Consider the following 21,115-nt stretch of genomic DNA (forward strand, 5'->3'; position numbering starts at 1 on the left):
TTCAGGAATTTTTGTGTTGGGGAAACGAACTATTAAACGGGAACGATTAATATCCTATTTTACCAGCAACAGAAGTGAAAAACGACCGGCTTCTTACATTAATCACAAACGAAACCCCAAACAACTCCATAATCTTTCGGAGATAAAGCGACCAAATCAAATTGCGCGCTGCACATGTACACAGACTGCGGGCGTCTACAATAGATAAACTCCCCTTGCTATTAAAAATGTGTGCCCCGCGCGGTGTCTATATGAAAAAGACATATACGAATCAAAAGGTTGTTACAATGGACAAGCGACCGATATTCGCCGCGAGGGGACAAGAGCATTCAGACAGAAGCTATACGCTCTCGAGTGAGAGTCAATAACAAAACACACGCAGTTTGTTTGACGAACCTGCGGCAAGAAGTGCGACCTCATGCGCGGCCAGGTGAACACTCGACGAGATATATATCGAGAGCAGAGAGTAGCAGCAGCATCCACGAGGGTCGCCGGCAGAATGAAAGGAGGCGATGGAGCGCGGAGCGCTCGCAACAACTTCGACCCCCTCCCTCCCTCCGGCCCACCGCGGCTTCTCGCGTCCGAGCACACGGCAGCCCGCACCGACAATAATTGACGGATTCTTTCATTCAATCCAAATGGAAAGGGTAAGGTATGAATGAATATGAACTGGCAGTATATTTCGTCTCATCACTCGAATGTGATCGTTCTTTCTAGCGAATCCACAAACAGCAAAGTTTCACTAAACAGATTATAATGTAAGTAAGTAAAAAATAATAATGAAGAAGCTCACTGAACATCCTGTACTCATTCTTTGCTAAACACCAGTTGTCTCGGCCCCGCAGGCCTCATTAGCAATGCTCAGAACAAAATTATTAGTCGCAAAGAATTCTGAATCAGCGATCATAGAAAATGTCAGGCTTGTTTTGTATAGGTAAAGTACCGCTGATGAGGCCTGCGAGGCTGAAAAAGCTGCTGTATAGTGTTCGAGAGCGTGCTATTTCATTTTCTTCAAATAATTTTCACCATCAGCTAACCGTCCAGAGCTAATTTTCAACTCAGAGTAGAACCATTATGTTATTCTTAAATTTAAAGATTAAAATTGTTTTTTTATTTTACTATATCTCGTATATTTCCCAATTTTTAGTTCAGGTATTTTTCTGTCTCTTAAGTAGTTAAAAGATCTCGATTTTTTATTTTATAGAGGGTGGTTAACGTTCCCTTTTGTCCTGTCACGTGAAGCCAACCCAGTCATTGGACCTTGCCTTAATTTTATTCTGAAACGTCAACGAGCGTTTGGACAATCGACGTAGAGAAAGCGAAATCCAATTGGAAATATTTTAACTTTTAATTTCTTTTTAAAAATTGAATACTTTGAAAGGTGAGGCTGGAACCTAAAGAGGACGAAACCACGACAAAGTCAACAAACATTTTTCACTCTTAACACGTATTTTCCTAATTCAGCGCGCTATACCTTGATTAGATTACTTTAACCCGTCATTCTTTAATGCATAATTCTATTATTCTAAGCTAAAAGAAAAGGATCAATAATTTGAGAATCAATATTTCATATTTAGATACAATTCATGCGTTAGTTGAAACACGCGCAATGCGCAGGTAAAATGATGCACGCACCAATTTAGCCCAAACACTAATCACATTTAGCAATCTCTGGTGAGTGGTCTGTTCAACCACTATTCTACGAGATCTATATACATTGTTAATACAGATTAAAGCAATTAACGCAGCTACATAATTATTAATCAGAATAAGCTTCGTAAATTATAATTAAGTACCAATAAACATCCCTATTATTAATCGAGATTGAGCCTAATTTTATCTTTTTTAAATAATAGAGACGATAACACGTCACCAGATATAAAATAAAGGAGATGAAAAAACTGGAATTCTTATTCGCAAAAGCCAATGATTTTTTACAATATTATTTCAAACCTCAAACACAAAAATATAACGGTCAGATATAATGAAAAGCTTTGATCGCTAGCCGTTTGCTGGGATGCTTTTTTACAATAGAATAATATTTCAGCCATTAAATTTTATTTTCTCACAACCATTTAGCAATTTTCCACGCTAGATTAAATTTCATCTGCGCACATTTCACGTTGCGTGCGCCCTAAAAGATGCAAGCGGTGTTAATAGGAAGTTAAATCGTGTGGATTTTTTAATCTCATTTTGGCGGCGTAGGCAATTCCTACCAACTTAGTTAGCGCGCTTTTATCTTTCCCCTCAACGTTTTGGTGCAGAGCAGGGAGGGTACATTCCTAATTTACAAATGTTTGCCACAAGCCTGGCGCTGAAATGGAAACTGCACCGCCGAGCACAGCATTAACGCAGGTTGCATACATTCCCAGTGAGTACTTCATGATTGTGAAATATAATTACATAATGCCGTTCTTTTTTTAAATTGTTATGAATGCTTTCGGTGAAAAGGTTAAAATAACACACATTGAGTTATATAAAAATCTATTCAATATTTTATTAAGAGTAAGAAAACAACAATTTCAAAATTGCTTCGTCATTCTTCAACAGAAATCATATATCACTTTCGTAAAAATATTTCATTAGCGGACATTCACGCTTAAGTAGACACAAATTAGTCTGGTTCTTGCACACATTGCTCCACCATAGATCTCAAGTTGGGATTCTCCATAGCAGCTGCTATTCTCTCCTTATCATTTATCTGCTTGTTTACTATAAGTAAAACAGCAAATTAATATAGATTAAATATGCTGAGCTTGGCTTCTCACTCTCATGTTCTGTGTTGTGAGCGCCTTCCTTGATTTTGATGTCCAGTTTGAAGGGATCGACCATGCTCTTGAGCAGTTTGGCACGGATACACAGGCCAATCAAAGTGGCCAACGAGCAGTGCGGAACAGTCGGGTTAAACTCAACTTTGACCAGCAAGACTTCACTGTTTTCCATACTGGAAACCTAAAATCAGAATAAAAAACAAAAATTAAAACTAGTTTTGCCACTTTTGATTAATTAATAAGAAAGATTTGATATAAAATCTATAATCTGAACATTTTAAAAAAATCAATGATTACATGAACGCCCTCCTCATAGACAACATTCAAATCTTCCAGGGTTGACGGTTTTTCGGGATCCTTTATGGTCCGTATGCTCTCTAAATTGAAAAAATGCTATTATTGAATTATGAAAATGTAAAATTAATTACGAAATACCATAAACGATTTCTTTGAATTCCTCCATCTTCAATCGCTCTGCTTCCGGATCCATGAAGCTCTCAGTGGCTACTTCTGCTTGTTCTGCGGAGCACACTTCGACAAAGCCGTCAACAGCTGCATTCTTGTCCCCGAGGCCGATGAACGACCTCGACTTCTTGATCAGACTAGACAACATGCTTTCATTGTGCCAAAATATGCCTCGTGATACAAGTGATCGACCTTAGATCCACCTCGCCGTGCAAACTACAAATATTGCGACTTGCAATTCTTTGTTTACAATTCTCCAACAGCTGTTGAGGTTGAGGTTGAAAACCGACAACCGGTAATAAAAATAGTAGAAATAATTTGATGTAAATGATAACAAAGATCGTTTAAAGAAATTTAAGATAAATATTTTAAAAACTTACCTTAAGGTATCAAATGAAATAACATTTTATTTTTACGTAACAAAGTTTTGTAAAATAAAAACATGAAATCGGTGTGTATCTATAAAACCAGTGAAACTGGATATTCAACTCTAGTTTAATATGCACAAATAAGATTTCTAAAAGTTTTTAACGAGACTCTCAATTAATCAAAGTGATTTTCCGATTATAGAAAAATCCAGATTTTTTATTTTCATTCAAAAGAAAAACCGGTTCAACAAAGTAAAGTTGCTTGCTGTAGTTTAGTCCGAGATTCGTTCAGGTGGCAGCACTGACAGCTGCACAGCAAAATAAAGCAGCTGAACTATACGACAAAACAAGGCGACTTTTCCCGTTAATCATCCACCTCTACGGGTAGACTCCCTTGTTTGCGGCCGAACAGTGATGTTTTAGTCGTCCGAGGGCTGCCTGCGCGCGGACATGATGGAGGACGGCGTGTCCGAGACGCTGAAGGAGCGTGTCTACTACGCAGCACGCGACGGTCTCGCCATAACCCTTTACGCTCTGCTCGCTCAGGCCTCCAACCCCGAGAAGCTGTTGGCGGAGGTGTGTGTGAGTCATCCTCCTTTACACCCACCCCCTGCCGGTCGAGACACCCTTGCTGGGGGTCGCGACCTTTTGAACATTTTCGCAATTTGCTTGCTGCAATTCAATTCGATGCTTCAGTCAAGCATGTGCTCACAGATTTTTGTTTCTAACACGAACTGCTGTGGATTTTAAATTTTATTTTTATCTGACGGAGTCATCAGATGAATATCTATAGGTGCAGAGAGCAGATTTTCTCGGCCTGAGCCGGCATTTATTTTCAACGCTTGTTCTCATTCCCGACAATTCTGTTTTTTGTTCCACTGGTGAACAATTTCTGTGGAAAGTTGCAGCAACTTTCGCGACGTAGACTCATTAATCTTGCTTCCGGCGCTTTTAACTCGTGGGTTAGTCATTGGCACTAAACAATTCGGATTTGATATAAGATTCCTCTTTAAAGTCAATTTAAGCAGTTTTCGTGTCAAATAAAGCTGCGACTAGGTCGCAGAAAAATTTTAGGAATAGTATTGTGTTCAAATGCTAATTCAAACTTGTCTCCAATTTCCCCAATTTCATGTGTTTAAAATCCACATTGATCTGTTGGGAAACATTTTTTAATTTTTTAGGTGCTACAGTAATTTTAAAATCTCGCGAAATGATTTTTTTTAGGAAAAATTCACTTTATAACATTATAAAAACTGTCAAGATCAGCTTGGAATTCAAATGATAATTTAATTCTCTCCTGCTTTAAGATAATCTAAAATGACTACCTGGTACAGCCGCTTATTTTCCGTCATAACTTCGGGTGCCTTTAATTTGAATATTTTGGTTTTATTTTTTCAGTATGTGGAGGAAGATGGGCAGAGTTGTACACCGTTAATCATCGCCTCTAGACATGGTCATGAAAAGGTGGTCAAAATGATCATGGGGAACTTCAAGGCTGTGGACATTGAGCAGGAAGGCGTCGTAAAATTTGATGGTTACATGATTGAAGGAGCCAGTGCCTTATGGTGCGCCGCAGGTAAGAAAAAAAACAACGATGATGCGTGATTATTAGCCCTCAAAATATTTATTTTGTCCGACGATAATTGTATGGATTCCATTGATGCTTCCTGCTTGCGATAATACTTCAAACTAATACGTGCGAGTCAAGATAGTCAGAAAATGATCATGAAAAATATTTCTCTAAATTAATTATCTAAGCTACATTTTGAATTTTCATGCTACGTGTTTTGACCATTTTTGATAAATTAGGGAATTTTTTAACTTTTTTGGTGCCAGAGAAATCAGAGGATTCTCAGGATTAAGTCAAGTAAGTGTGTTGCTGCCAGCGGGAATCCCTAGATAGGTTTCAAGCAGCTTTTGGCTAAAACCAACGCTGGTTTTGCGCTTCGGATCACGTCTGGCTAACCGCCAAAACGTCTTCTTCGCGGCACTTTGTTTAATTGCATTCTCCATGCAGTCGGCAGCGTGTTTTTCTAGCTCAAGGCTTCTGCTTCGCAACAAATCGGCAGTAATTCCGTCAGTGCATTATGTTTCCCTGTTTCATAAAGGGAGATCTGCAGGAGTAGGTGTCGGATGATTGAAACACGACAAATATTTCAATTACTTCTTTAATTTATTTCTCAAATTCAACAAGAGTCCTTGTAATTTAGTGTTTGAACTTTATGAAGGTCATGATTTGGAGTTTATTTGAGTCAAATTTATTGCTGTGTACAATTGCTTGAAATGCCTGAAATTGGCTTCACCTTTATTGACAGAATTTTCAGTACATTATTACATCCATTGATTGGGAAGTTATTTGTTAATTAGAAAAACTGACTAAATTAAATTTGGAATTGAATGTTCTGAAACTTGAGATTTTGGAAATTAATTGGGAAACGTCTGGAAGTTTCTAGTACCACTAAGTAGAGGGAAATCACCACAGATACACTTTCAAAATAAAATCGCAGCAAAATGAATTGGGAGTTTCCAAATAGAATTGCACAATTCACTGCCATAGCGTTCTGAAAGATACATTTTAAAGGAAATAAAATATAAGCTGTTTTTTTTTAATTATGGCTTTAACTTCTTTTTTAAGTTGCTCGTTTTTATGCTTCAATTCATATTTAAAAATCGTTGCGTCTTTTTTTATTAAAATTATTTCGCCCTTTCACGTTTTTTTTTTTTTTTTGGGAGATAAAAATTTACGAACAAAGTGAAAAATTGTAACGTTGCCTGATTTTCAGGTGCGGGTCACTTGCACGTGGTGAAGGCGTTGGTGAAATTTGGGGCCAACGTGAACCACCTGACGCGGACCAACTCGACGCCGCTGCGGGCAGCTTGCTTCGATGGCCGGCTGGACATAGTAAAGTACCTGACGGAGCATGACGCTGACATCAACATCGCCAACAAGTACAACAACACTTGCCTGATGATCGCCGCCTACAAGGGACACAACGACATTGTCTCGTTCCTGCTTGAACGCGGCGCCAACCCCAACGAGAAGGCGCACTGCGGCGCCACTGCCCTGCATTTTGCCGCCGAATGCGGCCACACAACCATCGTCAAGGAACTGCTCGAGTACGGCTGCCAGATCACCAAAAATGAGAGTGGGATGACGCCGCTCATTATTGCCGCTGAACGTACGAGGCATGAAGTCGTTGAATATCTTATTTCCAGGCCAGAGGTGAGGCTAAATAAATGTTTCTCTTCATTTTCTGATTCAATTGAAACGAATTATATTTGGAATAATATGATTTTTTTTTTAAATTGCATATTTTTTCTGCCGTTGAGAGCAAAATGTTTGTTGATTGTTTCCTGAAATCAACTTTTACCTGCTGTCATTACTATTAAATTATTCTTAAAATTGATTTTTCCTGGTAATCATGTAAAAACGTAATCTGTTTTCATTCAGGCTTGAATTGTGCAAAATTTTGGTTCAAATTTTGCCAATAATAAAAGAAAAAATGTTAGGTTACTCGAGAGGAGCGGATCGATGCTGTAGAGTTGCTTGGCGCCTCCTTTGCTAACGACAAGGACAATTACGACCTGGAAAAGACATACCACTACCTACGCAGGTCGATGGTGATGCGGCATGAGGATCCGGTGATCCCAAAGCCACACTCAGAGCCAATCCGCGCCTACGACTCGTGGGTTGAGTGCGGCACGCTGGAGGAGCTCGACGCCATCCAGCACCTATCAAATTCGCTTCACATGGAGAGTCTTGCCATTCGCGAGCGCATCCTTGGGCCCAACAACCCCGAGGTTCCTCACCCAGTCATTTACAGAGGAGCCGTCTTCGCGGACAACGCCAGGTTCGACAGGTGCATTGACCTCTGGCTCCACGCTCTCCAGTTGAGGCAGAACAACAAAGTGTCTGTCGTCAAGGATCTGCTTAGATTTGCGCAGGTAATTTGTTTGATTTCGGGAAAAAATTCTGCACATTTTCTAAAAATAATCCGAGTAAGTTTAAATGAATTTAATCTATATCAAAATTAAAATTTTAATTTTTTCTTTAATCATCTTTTATCCTAAATTTTGTAGAATTGAAGAGCAGGAAAGAGATTTTGGAAATATTCCACACTTGTTTATAATGAATTATATCCATATTTTTTACAAATAAATAATAGATCAGGTGTAATCAATTTTGTTTCAGGTCTTTTCTCAAATGATCCACGTTGGGGTAGATTTAAGTTTCAACTACCTTGAATTGGTCTTAGCTGCCACTGTTTTGGAGCTGGAGAGAAACAAGGATAAAATCGCAAATCCTGGTCCCAAAGATGACGTTGAGCTAATTAAGGTGTGCAATCTACTTTTAAGTTTTAGTTATTTTCATTAATAAACAAATGGTAGGAAGAGCAAGAGAGCAACCTGATGACTGCACTCTACCTGCTGGTGCTGGTCACGCAGCTGAGCAAAAACATGGATGCAGATCTCGTCTTCAACACCAAGAAACTCGTCTTCCAGCTGAATAAGCTCAAAATCACACTGAGGGACGGCCAGACGCTACTGCATTTGGCTGTTAACGCCGAAACTCCTGTCGATGACTTTCATACCAACGATATTTGCAAGTAAGACCAAAATATTCAAACGATTTTCCCTGTAATTACTTAATTTCTTCAGATTCCCCAACGCGGAAACGGCTGCCATGCTAATTGAGTGTGGGGCTGATGTGAATAAAATGGACAACGCTAGAAATACGCCGTTACACCTAATAGTTGGCTACCAGAAGCCCATCAGGTAGAGTATTGAAGAGGTTTTTATATAGGTACTTAAAAACATCTTTACAGTGACTTCTTGACGCTCCACTCCATCATTGTCGGTTTGACAGAAGCTGGAGCTCACCAAGACACGGTCAATGAGAAGGGAGAAACGCCATTTGATGCTGCTACAACAGGTAGTTTTTTTAAAATTATAAGCAACTGGGAGGCATAATTTCCTGAAACAACCATTTATTTAGGCTTTTTGAATTAACTATTTTCGCAAAGATCTTTATAGAAATTAAAAAAAATGGATATAATTATATTCTTTTTTACTCTTTTACACATCTACATTTTTTTTTAAATTAAGCATGTCTTTGATAATTTCTGAACAGTTTTTCTTATTAAAATTTGGATATGGTTGGATAGATAATCAATCAAATTAAACCCTTATTTTTTACATAGGTGTTGCTGAGATCATCTTGAGGGCGCAGAGCAAGCTGAGTCTGAAGTGCATTGCTGCCAAAGCTGTGAAAGCGTACAACTTAGACTACAGGGGCCGCGTGCCAAAGTGCCTGGAAGGGTTCATCGAGCTACATGGGCCAGTTTTGCGCAGCGAGGCGCGGGCCAGTCGGCAAGGGGCCAGTGCCCAGAGGTTCGCCAACCAACAACGCGAGCATGAAAACAACGCGGGCGGGATGCAGGCCATCTGAAAACGCTGTTGAAGAAAATGAAATGAATCGATGATGCTTCCCCCAAACTCACTGCCTGCCTTTATTTTGTCAGTAGAGACGAAAAGGGGGAAAATGGAATACGACTAGTATGGGTTGCAATCTCATTACGTTGGTTGTGTTTGAATCTTTTTGTTAACAAAAGTGGCTGAATTAGCCTTGATTATTGTTTCAATCATGTATTTGTGTATGCATAAGGGATCTCTAATGGTAATGTTTCTACAGCAAAGACTTCAACTGTGGGTCTAGGATGTGATTAAACACTAATATACAAACTGTGTGTTTTTTTTTAACAATTCGCAAGGCCCAAAGACTATACTCTTTTAGCTTTTTTCATTTGTGAATTACATTGTTAACACCTCAATCGGTGCTGTAAATGAAATATCAGTGTCAGTGTTTTTTGTATCAGCGAAGGCCTCCCTGGAATTTCAAATGTTTAACCTGGGCTGGTCAGCTTTTGTCACAAAATACACAATCTGAATTTTTTTAAATATGAAAATGTTGTTTCCCTTGAAAATCCATCCCGGAATATTAAGCGCTGGTGAAAGAAAGGAAAGAAAGCACCGGTGTCGCGCAATCGAACAATAAAAAGTGAAATTCTCCAGTAGAGAATGATTGCAATTTCGGGGCGTGCTGTTAGAGTACTGTAAACAAAGTGGATTCGGCCTTGGCTGTCCAGAGCGGAGAATCGAAGCGCGCGCGGTCGTGTTTTTTGTCGCTTGCGCCTTTTACGGCGAAATTTAGGTATGCAACACACAAGTACAACCGATTCTAATTGCGCGCCGCTTACATAATTCGCTGCTCTTTCCCAACCGGCGGACAATAATAGCCGATCTCGGCCGAATTAAAATGCAATTTGTTGTTTTGTCTGCACTGCGATCAAGAATCAATGAAACACAATCACACACGTTCATTACACATTACGTGTGTACACATAGCTGCCGCATTCCGATTTGGTTCATTTTGTTGCCTCGGGACTCGGGACGCAGTTAAATAGACTCACGAGTCTTGAGCTGTGTGTATGTGCGGTACCAGAAGAGAGCTAATTGTGTCAAGAATAATTTATAGTTTTATTATTATTGCTTGTTTATTCTCACCAAAAGATATGTACATACATGTTAAAAAACAATTTGTCATAAACTAAAAATATAAATCAGTGAGAAAAGGCACCATTCCTGGCAAACATCTCGCTAAAACTCTACCCAGGAGGGCAGAGCCGGAATGGGCCTTGAAAGGAGGAGATTAAGCTGCACTAGAAACACGCACTCACATACGCCTTACACTTGGAAGGAAACTGTGCCGCTGAACAGTCTTTCAATGCAGGTGGTGCAGCATTCCAAAAAGCGATGACACGAAAATCAAACACACACTGGCCGAGTTCAGTGCGCGCTGGTGGCTGTTGCAGCCGCGGATGCAGCGGGTCGTCGCCGCGGTGCACGCGGCCCTCGGTGATGCGCGCCATTGCGTCGTAATCTGTGAGGCCGCAAAGACTCTTCTTGAAAAATAGCAGGTCGTTGTAGCCAAGTTGGGCCGGCACGGACAGCATGTTCTGCTTCTCAGGTGGCGGGACGTGGCGACCGTGGATGAAATGGAGGGCTCTGTTCTGGGTTCTAACCATCTTCCCGATGTTTGCCTTGGTCCAGGGGTGCCACGCCGGAGTCCCGTAAAACAACTTGGGCTTCACGAGAGTCAGGTACGCCATCCTTTTCACTCTCTGCGTGCAGCCACGCAAATTGCGGGCCACGAATCCAAGAGTACGCGCTGCTTTCTTTCGCTGGACGTCGACATGGTGGTTCCAGCGCAGATCTCTCGAGATATGGACGCCAAGGAGGCGCTGCGTGCAGACGTAGTCGAGCGCCACGCCGCCAATCGTGTACTGGGGCGTCCACGGCTGGCGCGCGCGCGAGATGTCCATCGCGACGCATTTCTTGGCGTTCAGCTGCATGCCGTTGTTGGTGCACCAAATGTCGACGAGGGCGAGGTCATCCTGCAGTTCGTCGACGTCGTCTTGGCAGCTCACTACCCTGAACACGGTGCAGTCGTCGGCGTATTGCACCAGGTTAGTTTTCAGGGCTGCAGGCAGGTCGGACACGTAGATGTTGAAAAGCAGCGGCCCCAGCACGCTGCCCTGGATGACGCCGCTCGTGACCTCACATGGTTCGCTTCGTGCGCCGCCGAAACGCACGAACTGGCTGCGGCCAACGAGGAAGTTTTTCAGCCACCCGAGGACCTCGCCGTCAACGCCATGGTGATGAAGCTTGGACAGTAGCCGCTGATGTGGAACCCTGTCAAAAGCTTTCGCCCAGTCGAGGAAAACTGCGTGCACGTGTTGCCCGCTGTTGCTGTCGAGGGCCGCAGTCCAGTTGTCCAGGGTTTTCAGCAACATTGTCGTGCACGAGCGCCGCTCGCGGAAGCCGTGCTGGCAGTCTGGCAGGGAATTTGTCCTCTCAAAGAAGGCTGCAAGCTTGTTGCGGACGTGCTTCTCCAATAGTTTTCCAACGAGCGAGGTGACGCTGATGGGGCGGTAATTATTGAAATCATTTTTGTTACCTTCTTTTGGGATCGGCGTCACCGCTGCAAACTTCCAGTCGGCCGGCAAGTCGCGTGTCCGCAGCGAAAGGTTGAAAATGTGGGCGAGGCTGGGGCAGATCGTCTCAGCGCAGTTTTTGAGCAGCACTGCAGGGATCCCGTCCGGTCCTGTGGCACTTTTGGCGTCCAGGACGTGCAGCAAGGCGCTGACCTCGCTCGCCGTGATATGCAGCTTGCTCAGCTTCTCATTTTGGACGGGCGCGCGGCGCACGAACGGAAAATCAGTGCCTGCTGGCGAGAAGTTCTGCTTGAAAGTGGCGAGAAATTGGCTAGCGACGGCTGCAGGCTCACTGAAAATGCGGCCGTCAGCTGAAAAAGTAGTCGTGTTAATCGGCACTTTTGATTTAGAATGAATGAATTTCCAGAACACAGCTGCCCCTTGTGGTCCACGGCCGAGATTCCAAAACCATCGGTCTTTAGCCAGTCTGACAGCGCCTTGGGTCGCCTTTCTCGCCGTCTCAAAAATGCTCCTTGCCTCATTGGTTTTCTCGCTCCTCCACTGCGCGAACAGATCATCTTTAATTTTTATCAACTTTTTTAAATTTTTGTCGAGCCAGGGGAGCAGCTTCCTCTTAGATCGCGTCCTTCTGGTTGGCACACACTCCGCGACGCATTCGAACAGCGCTGTCTTCCAGGCTGTCCAGGCTTTAACGAGGTCATCTTCTTGCATCACTTCTTGCAGCTTCACCGCGAGTTGGACGTTGAGAGCCGGCCAGTGGGCGCGTCGCCAGTCCGGAAGCGTCATAGACACAGGTGGCGGGCGGCGGGAGTCCACCTTGAGGTGGACTCCGCACATAATTCGCTGCTCTTTCCCAACCGGCGGACAATAATAGCCGATCTCGGCCGAATTAAAATGCAATTTGTTGTTTTGTCTGCACTGCGATCAAGAATCAATGAAACACAATCACACACGTTCATTACACATTACGTGTGTACACATAGCTGCCGCATTCCGATTTGGTTCATTTTGTTGCCTCGGGACTCGGGACGCAGTTAAATAGACTCACGAGTCTTGAGCTGTGTGTATGTGCGGTACCAGAAGAGAGCTAATTGTGTCAAGAATAATTTATAGTTTGCTCACAACACAAAGCCATGCACTCGTCGCCGCATTTTTCTTTCAGCTCCGTTTTCTGGTTTTAAAATGCACTCGGCTGGCTGGCTGGCACGTTGCATCACCAGCCCCTGTCATGCCCAATGCATACCGTTCGTTTACCTCCCGTGCGGCGACCCGCACAACAAACACGTGCTCAAAACTGCGCTCAACGCACACACGCGGAATGAGTGCAGATGATTATATTGTACCAGAGGAAATTATTAGCGCTCTGCAACGCTGTCAATGTGATTAGTTTCACGTTTCGCAATAAAACGTGCGGGATGATATAATTTTTATAGATTCGCCAGTGCGTACAATTACAATATTACGTTGAGCGATTCGTAATTTCTACGTCAACAGGAAGATGCTAATCCCTTTGGATCGGAACGAAAAATCGTTATATACGTTCAAACCTAAGAAACAGCTTGAACAAATAGTTATATTATTATGTTATTATATAGTCGCTCATTTTTATTATTATTTAATTGGTCTTAACTTAACGCTCATAAGATCGGTCTAAAACTAGTTGGCTCGCATTGTTATGGCATTCTCAGGAGTGTCAAAGCAATGGGAGTTGTTTGGGCAGTTTGGGGATCTAATACAGGCAGAGATGGCAAAAAGTGACTATATCGAAATGCTCAAATAGCTCACTGGCGCCGACTCGCCACTTGCTGGTTTTCGCACCTTACCAGCGGCTTTAGGGATAAATTTCCGGCGTTTCAATAAAAGACCTCGTTGCGGGAATTTTAAAAGATGGCCACATATTGGGCACAAGCTCCTCTGCAGCAACTCGGGCCATTAGTTCCACGTTATCCACCCACGGGATATGCTGAGCAGAGGTTAAAATAGTAGGTACTATTTTAAAATAATTATTGGATTATCCTGTCACATGCTGGGCAGCATCCCTTAAAATCGTCAGGATTTTCTCGCAACTCTATTCACCCTCTCCTGTTACCTGAGGGTGGCGAATGGATACAAAAATTAGCTGCTTCAAAAAGCGACCTTCACTCCTTTCTGAACGATAACAACATAAACAAGCCCCGCGTGGCTATTTTGAATCATGTTCATATGAGTAGGTGATCTCAGAATTTATCCGAATCAAGGTGATACTATTTTTTACTTACGGTTAATAATTTTATCGATATTTTTAGAGTTCATTTTTATTACTTTGTGGTACAAATCCAACAAAGAAAAATGTTGTTACTCTAAGTCACACATCTTTCCAATGTGGAAAAAAACTTAGTGAGGAGTTATGATGGCATATGCGCAAGAAAGATATGTTAAAGCCAAATAAAATTAACAAAAATTATTCTGCTTTACTTTTATACGAAAGCTGATACAAGAGGAGTAAGAAAATCATTTTTTTTGTTACAAATTTATTTTAATGTATTTCACTGAGTCATATACATTTATGGGTTTGGAAGTAGATAAAAATAAATAAAACAATTTAAAACCAGCTGCTATTAATGTTTTAATATACATGCCTTTGATGCCTTTGATTTGTGTATTTTACTAATCTGAGCTCCATTCGGCTTTGTTCTCCTTGGACATGCATGGTCTTTGCTAACTTATTTGCCTGAGGTGTCGCCCTTACTCAAGTGCTTTTGATTTTGACCCTGACTGTGATACATTCATGTATTTATGATTGTACGAAATTCTTTTTAATGCACATTTTTTTTAAACAAAACATTTATTGTAAAGATTATAAAATAAACACTCACATTGTTTACATTGAAGATACAGCCGTCTGATTTTGAAGCAGCCGCTGGGAACCGTTCGCTCCAATGGCGAAGTGTTGGGCATTTTTATTTTTACTGACGCTTTTGTTTCATTATTAGCATATATATTGTTTAAGGAAACTTAAGACAGAAAAGGAAGCACCAAAGACTACGTTGCTTCTCACAATATTTGGATCATTTTATCCGGCGGTTTGAAGTGGAACTAGCTGTTAGTTAAAATCTTTTTTTAACTCTGAATTTTGTCAACTGAGGTAGCGTAGTTGACCCTCTCGATTGTTTTGACTTATATTTACTCTCAGTAAGAAGATTCAGTACCGTGATTTGTGTTGGGTTGGCATACATCACACATTGGTGGATGTAATTAAAACCATGATAACCAATAATTCAATTATTTTAATTGTTTCCTTGAATTGGTCCACTTTAGAAACGTAATGTTTTTTTCTGCAACCATTGTGTTGAATGAGAGAAGAAAAACCTGAAAAATCATCCACGTGATTTCGTACACAATCAATGCAGTGTTTCCATATTCAGGTGGTAAATAAGCATAAAACAATGACAGCAATTATAAATAATGATTTAAGATTTTGCCGAACGCAACGCTCGTCAAACTTTTAGCCGATGCGAAACAATGGTGAAACTTTCCGCTGCTCGCCCATGTTAATTACCTGTTGAAAATTAGTTTTCCCTCTTTGCGACAGTGCAATGCGCTCAGGTTTTGAGTTTCAATTTGAATAATACGCAGTACTAATAATAATATGCAGATCGTCGCATGTCACGTGCGTCATGCACGCAAAAACTTTCCATTTCCGCGTGTGTGCTCCTGTGCTCGTTGGGAATCGCAGCATATAAATTTTTCTCTGTCAAACTTGACCCCCACGTGCGTGAGCATCTTTGCATTAGTTATACATTCGCCGTCGCGGAATTCTTGTTTGAATATCAATGCGTGCACTGAGACCGCGAGACCAACTTTCTTCTTAAAAGTCAGTGTTAAGTTTGAGTGTGCATTGTTGATTTTCAAGGCACACCAGGAAGTAAACGGTCCATTGTCTCCGCAGCATCGGCGGGCGCGTCCACGTCCCACACTCGCTTCGAGCGGCGACGCATGCTTTTATTTTATACGTGCAAACGTAGTTCAAATGATGAGAATTCACCACTTTGGCACGAGGAAATATTGATGAGACTGTGACTCATTAAAAATATCGATCGTCTGACTGTTAGTTTAATAATAATCACAATTTTGACTAAGAGACAAAAGAGAGGAGAGTGGAGGGCCCAGGGAACAATAACGTCCATCGCGAGGGCGCATCGGTCCAAAGATTTTTTACATTCTTTCCTCGTTTGAGCATTTTATAAATAAATATTGGGAAAGCCTGCAGTTTGGAAAATAAATTAATTTATAAATGAATAAAAAATTATCAATTTTGGCATTTAAAATTAATATCAATCTATCGAACTATACTGTATCATTTGTATCGCATTATAAATTGGACAGGTTTAATTGTTTTAATTGAACCTCTGCTCAGTACAATAGCACTTCCCGTGGGCTATGAGATCAACGGGTCCCAGGTCCCAATAATAACACCGCCGAGCGGATATCATGGAACAAGTGGCCCGAGTTGCTGCAGTGGAGCTTGGGCCCAATGTGGCCATCTTTTCGCCTCCTCGCACTGAGGTCTTTTGTTGAAACGCTAGACACGTGTCCCTAAAGCCGCTGGAAAGGTGCGAAAACCCGAGCAAGTGGCGAGTCGGCGCCTCTGCGCCTCCAAGCCTGTTGAGCTGTCTGGTGAAATATAATAAGTTGGTGCATATTTAATTATACCTGTGAATATAGCAATAACATTTTTTAATATCAACCATTGCTCCGATTTATTCTGTAAATGATCTTCTTGCACAGTTTATAAATTTCTCCTCTTGACCGTTCAAGCAAATAATTTTTTCCCTCTTCCAACAGGGGCATTTTTCTCCAGCTTGTTTTTAAATCATTGTTATTCAATATATAATTTAATTACTACCAAGGATGAAATTTATAAAACATAGTTCAAATATTGATACAGCTAATTAAACATTCCTTGCCAAAAATTAGCCGGCTGGCGAAAAAAATTGCTGGGAGCAACCGCCAGGTGTCTCGATGGGCGGCGTGGGTTGGAGCGCGAAAAGACTGCTGCTCCTCGTTGAGAGCACGTCTGGTGAGCTCTGCAGGCTGGCTACGAGAGAAAGAGTAAAAGTGCGCGCGGGTGACGTAGACAGGCGTGTTTGCCACTCGCATTCGAAGTTAGTCTACCGCGTGGTTTTGTGGCGCGAGCACCTACCTGACCGAGCACCTGACGCACGCACCGACCTTACCGGCAAATCCGCCGCGGTCCACCGCAAAAAAAGCAGCCTGTTCTCCCGTTTTGCCAAAAACCTCCTCGTCCTCGTGAGTACTGATTTTTTTCATGTTGCAAAAATAGTTAAATCAAGGAAATTTAAAACAAAATATGCTAATACAACAATAGGAATTTCCAATCAAATTGAGCAAAAGGAAAACTAAATTATTTTCGAATTTTCTTTAAATTGCCATGAAATTTCTCTGCTTCTCGTCAGTGTGGTGGTATTTACACGCAGTGGTATACATGTGTGTACAACGATTGTGGCAGGCATTAGCGAGGGAATGATCAAGGTCGAAGAAAGTGGTCATGCGTCTTGCGCCGAAGCAAAAAGTGCATTCAATCGTTGCAATTATTACTGCTGCCTGTGTTATCCACGTTGCCGGGCACTCGTTTTTTCCCTCTTAATTTAATTTCTGGTTAGGAAGTAACAATCGCTGTCATTGTTCGCGCTATGACAGCCGCTCGAATGGCTGGCTTACAATCAAACTAGCAGAGACGCAAATGAATCGGCGCACCATAAATCGAGAGTCTTTCTTTTATTCGCTCCAGCTCTCGCAATTGCGATCTCATTTGTTCGGACTAAAACGACTTTTCACCTCAAGTGATTCTGTTTTTTTCCATCTGATTTAACAGTGGATTCCAGTGCTTTATAAAAAGATTTAACTAAGCTTGAAATGTGTTTCAGAGCTTTTCGATTATTCTAGTACAAATACATGTTGGGCAATGAGAAGAAGCATTGAACAAATGGTTGAAATCGGCTTGATTGCTGCGGTTTTTGGCTGCAGCCATAGTTGAACAACACATCTCAAAATAATTTTCTGGATGATTAATTAATTTCAGATCCCCGGCAGCAAATATAGAAAGCTTAACTCTATTAGCATACTAAAAAAATCACCAGGTACTAAAAACTGAACTACTTTTAAATTTTAGAAAATCTAGATTCAATATAAAATCAACATGGGATTGAGATGAATTAATTTATTTATTATTTTTGAACATAATTAAATCTCTTCAATTTAATGTTTTTAATTTTTGTTTCCTTCTTAAATTTCTTAACATTTCACCATTTTTTCCCTTGAAGTTTTTAGTGTAGAAGTAAAACTGGTCAGTTGTTTTGCTCTCACTGAGTGTTATATCATCTTGCAAATGAGGTCACGTGTGTGCATGTGTGTTTGTTGATGTAGGTCGTCGTCAGCGCCAGTCGAATGCACGCACGCACACACTTTGCATTTCGAATTTCAACTGCAGGCGTCTGCCAGTCGGCTGGCAGTCCAGCATCAATTAATCGATCTTTCACTGCAATCAAAGCATGGGAACCGTATTTTTAGCGCAGCAAAAAAATAAATTTACAACTCCTATGTAGTATTACTTGTTTGACTACTATGGTTTGAAGTATAAATTTTCTTTAAAATAATAAATGTATAAAATAAAATTTTACAAACAAATTTAAACAGTACACTTTTTTATAAAATAAAAAAGATTAAATTTATGTAAATTGAAATATATATATATATATATATATATATATATATAACTTATTATTTATTTATTTTGTTAAATAATTGTTCTGTTTTTAATAAAAGATTTATTAATTTGATTTATAGTGTGTTTTTTAGTATAAATTTATGTTTATTTATCTGAATAGTTGAAAATTTAACAAATTTTACTGAATTTGGGAGTTCCTTTTTTATTACATATTATGTAAATAATATATTGCCCAACAATATGAAATTTTAAATTACAGCAGGAAATTCAAACTTAGAGTCCTGTAATTTAAAATATTAATTTTAAAATAAAGAATGTCGAGTTACTACGCCACCCATGTTATCCACTGGGCGGTGTCAGTATTCTTGAGACTAAGTGAGCTCGTATAGGCAACAAAGGGGAAGTACTAAACAGTGCGGTTCTCAAAATAAAATATCAAAAAATGTGACTTTTTTTGCGAAAAAAAGCACTTTCAATTTGCAAAGAGGACACATGACTGTGAGTTGAAGACGTGCTGATTGATGCCGTGTGCCGTGTGTCGATTGCTGAAAATTAATTGGAGGCGCGAGACGTGCTTGTTGCGCCACCTTTTCGCCGCGGCGTCGCGGGAGCAGAGGAAAAGGGTGTTGCAAAAATGGTATCGGCGGCAATTGTTCTAAAGGTCAGACCGACGTCGACCGCAAAAATAATATCGGCAGCTAGATGGATAGCTAGATAGGTCGACATTCACGGATTGAATTGCTGTTGCATTCAACCTTTTAATCGCGATAAACATGATCATCGCGCGCAGCACGCACGCCAGCTCATTTTATATTTCGCGGATTCCTCTCTCGTGCGAGCCGAGGTGATCAAGCAGAAATGAAATGAAATGAAAAAAAAATACCAGCCGTGTGTGCACACGTATTACGTGGTCGAGGGCTGGTGTATATACAGGGAAAACATTCATTCCGCTGCGACTACCGTGTTTTCACTTTCTGCCTTTGGTCAAAAGCACGCGAAAGTCTCGGCATTTATGCAAAATTTTCGCTAATAACGCTCGGGATTGAATTTCTTTGCAAGTGCCGTGTCATGAAGGCTTCCCGCGAATAGAGTGTGCCCATTTATTGCCTGATCATAAACTGATGAGTTGGGACACGCCAACCAAAACCTATTTTCTTTCAAGTAATTTGCCATTTTAATACCAAGGAAAACCATTTTAATTTCTTGGCACCTTGATGCTGATGAGCCAAAAGTCAAATTTTGAAACTGAATTTGAGGAAAACCGCACTTTCCCTTCCTCGAATTTCGTCTGGAAAGGCGTTAGAGTTTATGGCAAGAAGTACACATTTCGCATTTATTAATAATTATTGCCCTCGCGCTATAAAATAGTAATAAGTCGGTTGGCGGCAAATGACTCGGAGAAACTTCAAATGTGAGAAGCCGCCGGCCATACAGCACAGCGTCTAATTAATTTGCCTGCAGATGCATTGGCTTGTGGCCTAATTCAGCGGTGACAAAAATCAAATCGATCGTTAAAGATCTTCGTCCACGCCCTGCAAGTGCATTCGCCTACATGCAAATGCACCTGCAACCGTGCATTTTCTCCTTTCTAAACCACCTTTTAAGGACTCAAAACCGAACAAAGAGATACGCCGCAGATTAAGAAAATTATTTGGTTACCACACTAAAATTATGGCTCAGACAATTTTAATTCTTCCTTTCAGAATGCAAGTTTAGTATAGTATCTGTCTCTCCAGCACAATAAAGCAAATGTTTTGCTCACACTTCTTAACCGAATGATTTTATTTAGCGGTTAATTAAATAATTAAAAAAGGAAAGCAAATTTTGCCCATGGTCCGTTTGTGTGAAATTGTTCAGCAGCGGCTTTGTGTGTCATGGAAGTATTTCAAGTTCACGCGCATCCATGAAAAACAAGCTGCAAATGCCCATCTAATTTGAACACCAAATGCAGTTTGTTGTTAAACAATGGGTCCGCGCTCAGTTTGAGAGCTTTTATGCTCGGCGGTGTATTTCAAAAAGACTCTTCGTGTTGTGACACAGTGCGCTAAGTCTTACCTAGCAGGCGTAACTGATGATTCCTGCCTATTTATGTAATACTGCCGTCTATCTGGAGCGCGTCTCGCTTGCATTATGTGCACCTCGAACACGCGAGGCGCCGCGATTTTTCGAATAGCAAATGAATAACCGTCTGCACTGCGGCTCATTGTCAGTGGCCAATGCCACCGCAAATTGACACTTTTCTGTCTTGCACCATGCACCACCCAACCTAGAACGATGCATATAACAAATTGTGCAAAATTGTCTTTAGGTTGTATTTTTGATTAACAATTATCTTTTGTGGTTTTCATTTTTTAACTGTCATTCTCATTTTAATTTTGGAAAGAGTTAAAGCCTCACAAAAAATGTCTTAGATCTTGATAGCAAAGAATATGATAGTTATGCATCATTAGAACTATGAATTTTTTACGGTTTCTAAGGGCAATAGTCACCTGTTTTTAGATGGTTTTTTCGTAAAATTTAAACCAGTTTATTCGGTTTCTTAGCCGATTTAGATGGTTTTGTCCAATTGTCTAAATAGTAGTCATATTTAGGTAGCATTGTGCCAAATGAAATTTAAAAAAGCACTTTGTGTGATAGTTGATATTTTTAAATTTCATTGTATTAAACCTGATCTTCAAGAGGTTAAGAATTGGAATTTTTAAAATTTTTTTAAAACTAGTCTTAATCAAGGATTTATATTTTAGCGAAACAATCACCCTTTCCCATCGT

General features: G+C 40.8%; 4 protein-coding genes across 8 annotated transcripts in view; 2 read left to right on the forward strand and 2 right to left on the reverse strand.

The window, feature by feature from the left end:
* LOC135936565 (extracellular matrix organizing protein FRAS1-like) overlaps nt 1-21,115 on the reverse strand; it is a 103,740-nt gene that overhangs the window by 50,238 nt on the left and 32,387 nt on the right. For 2 of the 3 annotated variants that reach the window (XM_065479425.1, XM_065479426.1), the window contains exon 1: nt 397-514. The exons of the other annotated variant lie outside the window; for it this stretch is intronic. The gene's annotated coding sequence lies outside the window, so the exon portion shown is untranslated. Of the gene's footprint in view, nt 1-396; nt 515-21,115 lie in introns of those variants that run through there. 3 annotated transcript variants of the gene reach the window in all.
* Nucleotides 2,480-3,485, reverse strand: galla-1. Its single transcript, XM_065478372.1, has 4 exons — nt 3,207-3,485; nt 3,069-3,148; nt 2,769-2,952; nt 2,480-2,712 (listed from the first exon to the last, which is right to left on the reverse strand). Exons 1-4 carry the CDS (start codon nt 3,382-3,384, stop codon nt 2,615-2,617), a joined length of 540 nt encoding a protein of 179 aa, XP_065334444.1. The 5' UTR covers nt 3,385-3,485; the 3' UTR covers nt 2,480-2,614.
* On the forward strand, nt 3,908-9,570 carry Fem-1 (protein fem-1 homolog B). 2 transcript variants are annotated; one of them, XM_065478370.1, is made up of 9 exons: nt 3,908-4,186; nt 5,003-5,180; nt 6,388-6,827; nt 7,115-7,549; nt 7,797-7,940; nt 7,994-8,211; nt 8,264-8,380; nt 8,431-8,537; nt 8,806-9,570. In XM_065478370.1, exons 1-9 carry the CDS (start codon nt 4,055-4,057, stop codon nt 9,051-9,053), a joined length of 2,019 nt encoding a protein of 672 aa, XP_065334442.1. In that variant the 5' UTR covers nt 3,908-4,054; the 3' UTR covers nt 9,054-9,570. The 2 variants fall into 2 exon arrangements, with proteins under 2 accessions (XP_065334442.1, XP_065334443.1); XM_065478371.1 differs by having other exon boundaries at nt 3,908-4,180.
* Nucleotides 16,671-21,115, forward strand: part of LOC135936568 (WAS/WASL-interacting protein family member 3) — a 66,681-nt gene continuing 62,236 nt past the window's right edge. For both annotated transcript variants that reach the window (XM_065479431.1, XM_065479432.1), the window contains exon 1: nt 16,671-16,908. The gene's annotated coding sequence lies outside the window, so the exon portion shown is untranslated. The remainder of the gene's footprint in view (nt 16,909-21,115) is intronic.

This window comes from Cloeon dipterum, chromosome 2 (genome assembly GCF_949628265.1).
Source record: "Cloeon dipterum chromosome 2, ieCloDipt1.1, whole genome shotgun sequence".
In the NCBI taxonomy this organism is placed as follows: Eukaryota; Metazoa; Arthropoda; class Insecta; order Ephemeroptera; family Baetidae; genus Cloeon; species Cloeon dipterum.

Bases quoted from the DNA above. Each gene is read 5' to 3' on its own strand.
- galla-1 (XM_065478372.1), bottom strand. From the start codon at position 3,384: ATGTTGTCTAGTCTGATCAAGAAGTCGAGGTCGTTCATCGGCCTCGGG. The intron at 2,953-3,068 runs GTAATCATTGAT...TTCTGATTTTAG, and splicing joins TCTATGAGGAGGGCGTTCAT to GTTTCCAGTATGGAAAACAG. The intron at 2,713-2,768 runs GTGAGAAGCCAA...TTTTACTTATAG, and splicing joins TCACAACACAGAACATGAGA to TAAACAAGCAGATAAATGAT.
- Fem-1 (XM_065478370.1), top strand. From the start codon at position 4,055: ATGATGGAGGACGGCGTGTCCGAGACGCTGAAGGAGCGTGTCTACTAC. The intron at 8,381-8,430 runs GTAGAGTATTGA...ACATCTTTACAG, and splicing joins GGCTACCAGAAGCCCATCAG to TGACTTCTTGACGCTCCACT. The intron at 8,538-8,805 runs GTAGTTTTTTTA...TTTTTTACATAG, and splicing joins ATTTGATGCTGCTACAACAG to GTGTTGCTGAGATCATCTTG.